This window comes from Triticum dicoccoides, chromosome 2B, assembly GCF_002162155.2.
Source record: "Triticum dicoccoides isolate Atlit2015 ecotype Zavitan chromosome 2B, WEW_v2.0, whole genome shotgun sequence".
NCBI lineage: Eukaryota > Viridiplantae > Streptophyta > Magnoliopsida > Poales > Poaceae > Triticum > Triticum dicoccoides.
In genome coordinates this window covers 13,368,252-13,371,578 of record NC_041383.1, presented here as the reverse complement: position 1 = coordinate 13,371,578, position 3,327 = coordinate 13,368,252, and the positions used below count along the sequence as shown (strand labels likewise).

General features: G+C 43.8%; 1 protein-coding gene across 1 annotated transcript; it reads left to right on the top strand.

Annotated features, from left to right (window-relative positions):
* The first annotated feature begins 237 nt into the window (after positions 1-237).
* On the top strand, positions 238-2,890 carry LOC119366823 (alpha-terpineol synthase, chloroplastic-like). Its single transcript, XM_037632530.1, has 7 exons — positions 238-466; positions 574-838; positions 1,052-1,403; positions 1,504-1,722; positions 1,819-1,957; positions 2,033-2,287; positions 2,406-2,890. The coding sequence occupies exons 1-7, from the start codon at positions 290-292 to the stop codon at positions 2,706-2,708; spliced, it is 1,710 nt and encodes a 569-aa protein (XP_037488427.1). The 5' UTR covers positions 238-289; the 3' UTR covers positions 2,709-2,890.
* The last annotated feature ends 437 nt before the right edge of the window (positions 2,891-3,327 follow it).

Below are 3,327 nucleotides of genomic sequence, written 5' to 3'. Positions count from 1 at the left end.
AAAAATCTAACGTTCGTTGGATATCTGGGTAAAAAAATAGCTTCCAGAAGAAATGTTGGTACAGATAGTCACCACAAGAATATGTGGCTGAAAAGAAATAGTACTAGAAATTCGATATGCGTCATGTCCCACGATTTTCATGCGGGCTGAGTCAGCTATGCTGCTGGGTAGCTCGCCTATAAATTGGCACATACTACTATTCTGGCTACTCTCAAACAGCAAGCAGCAGTAAGTTTATTGGCTACTGCAGCTTAGAAGTGCTAACCAAGCTCTCAAACTAGTGCGCACCATGGCATGGCAATTGCAGCAAACAATGGCCACGATGAGTACATGCTTTCCGACGTCCTCGCCGGCAACGGTGCGCTGTGCCGCGGCGGCTCGGCGGTCTGCCAACTACGCTCCCACCTCCTGGGATTACGACTCCCTCCTCCGGCTCTCGCCCAACAATGGCGGACAGGCAGATAAAGTACATTTATCAGCTGAGCATATCGTATTTTCAACCGGCAAGTAGTACATAAAGTAGATGAATTACTCATGGAAATTTATTCCGTGCATGCATGGATGATGTCACAGGTCGATAAGTTGAAGGCCGGCGTGAGGGAGCGGCTGGTGGCGGCGAGCCGAGGCGACCACCAAGCTGCGAAGCTCGGGCTTGTCGACACGGTGCAACGGCTCGGCATTGCCTACCATTTCGAGGAGGAAATTGCCGGTATCCTCAGCTCCGTCCACCACAAGCCTCACCGGTGCAACTGGGACTGCGACGCCAGTGATGTTGCTTCTGCGGCCTTGAGGTTCAGGTTGCTCAGGGAGAGTGGTTTCCCAGTCCTCTTCCCTCCAGGTACCTCCTGAAATATGAAATATGGAAAACAGACACTTCGACGATGTAAGAAAGGAACCTAAAACTACGGCTAATTTTTTGGAAAATGAACATATCTGCACCAAATGCATGGTCGAGAATCAATCATAGTTTAAACTTTGTCTTGTGTGTATAGCACGGTTTCATATACTTATGTACTTAACTGACATTGTTTCATGGTAGCGATATATATAGAATCTCTGGAAACTCTCAAGCGTGGATCCGACAATGTCCATGGAATCCTCTCACTCTACGAGGCTTCATACCTTGCGTTCGGAGGCGAGGAAACACTGGATGAGGCAAGAACATTTTCCAAGAAAGCTCTCATAATGCTCTTGCCATCCATGGATTACCACTTACGGCGCGGTGTAGTTCGTTTTTTGGACCTTCCGTTGCACCGGAGGTCTCCTAGACTAGAGGCAAGATGGTTCATAGATCACTATGCTAGAGATGAGAGCAATTCCGACCCATTGCTCGTTAGATTTGCAGCAACGGACTTCAACAATGTGCAAAGTATGCATCAGGAAGAACTCGCAAGACTAGCAAGGTAACTGAGCGTGAAGAGATGTGCATTTAAATAAGACCCATAATTAATTCACATAGTTGATGGGTTTTTGAGATATTAAAATTGACCTAATTAATTCTAGGTGGTGGAAGGGGACCGCCCTTAGTGAAAAATTAGGGTTCGCCAGGGATCGTCTCATGGAGTGCTTCCATTACGCAAATGGAATTGTGTGGGAGCCAAACAATGGAGCATGTCGAGAAGTGCTTGCTAAAGTCGCCAATCTAATAGTTCACTTAGATGATGTTTATGATGTGTATGGAACTCTAGATGAACTTGTTCTCTTCACCGACGCCATTGGAAGGTAACTATATGTTTAGCATGTGTAACATATATATGACACTTTCGTTTCACATTAAATGAAGCTTTTCCATTATCTAAAATTAATAAATAATTTCAGATGGGAAGAAAGTCCTAATGAAAGACTCCCCGAATACATGCAAGCACTCTATTCCGTGATGTACAACACATCCGCTGAGGTGGCTGGAAATGTGTTGGAACAACATGGTTGCGATGCTCGTCATGTTCTTCAGAAAGCAGTAAGTTCATATACTGCTCATAGGATATAAATTGTTTTCACAAGGAACCGTAAAAAAATCTGCATGATTTTGCAGTGGCGAGATATGGCGGAGTCTTTCTTGGTGGAGGCAAAGTGGCACCATGGAAACCACAGACCAACATTGCGTGAGTATCTGGACAACGGATCAATTTCATCCTCTGCTCCACTGTTGCTGCAACATGCCTTTCCCCTGCTCCACATGGAAGAAAAGCTTACCCCAATGTCTCTTGCAAAAGTTGGAAGCTACCCTAAATTAGTTGAGTCTGGGTCATTAGTTCTTCGGCTCTGCAACAACTCTGCAACCCACTCTGTAAGCACAATATAGCCGGGTTTTTTTGTCTCGTAATATTTCAATCGCCAAAATTGAATATTGATGTGAGGTGTCTTATGATATTTACTTCTATGTTTTGTCAAAATATGTATAACAGGCCGAGCTGGAGCGAGGGGATGCACCATCATCAATAGCTATTCACATGTCAGAAAACAGCTCCAATGAGCAAGAGTCTCGCGAAGCCATGGAAGATCTTACCATGGAAGCTTGGAAGTCGATTAATGAAGATGCATTCAAACACTGCCAATTTCCTAGATCTTTTGCCAAGACTTGCGTGAATTTGGCTCGAATCTCACATTGTGTTTACCAAGGCGGGGATGGTTTTGGTGCGCCGGATGGTCAGAAGAGAAGGCAAATCAGAGAGTTATACTTGGACTCTTTCACTAGTGAGAAACATTAAACGATGGGAGCCCTTAAAAATTAAGTTGCCTCTCCCCAGCTTAAAAAATAAGTCACGCTCTAAGTTTGTTGAGACTTCTAAGTTAGTTATTCATACCTAGTTTAGAAGCCCCAATGAACAAGAGAGGCGTCTTATGAGAAAAACTGGGGAGAGGGTGGGTTATTTTTTAAGCTACCAAAAGAACTGGCCTATTATACAGGCTTAATAATCTGTAGGTACTGATTCTGATTTCTGTTTTGTACTACTAAATTTGTACAACAAATACTGGCTGGCTGATTAACTAGCACCATTTGGTGGTCTTGATTTACAGCGCTAAGTATCGAGTTCAATCTGCTCCATAAGAAGATGTGATTGGTTGTTAGCAACTTTCAGTAATCTAAAGTACTTTACACTTATGTAAATTGCTTCAAAAAGAAAGTACCGTGGCCGTAAAAGGCAAGGTGGTGTGTGATGTGTCCTGTATTCATCCTCCTAGTTAATACGAGTCATTCATTTGACAACACAAAATGCATATGGTGGCTTATGCAGTACGATGTTGTCGCATATTCCAAGCTTGCATAATGCAAAGTCTAGATACAATACTGGAGACCCTAAACATGAATCCAAGCTCAGCCTCTTC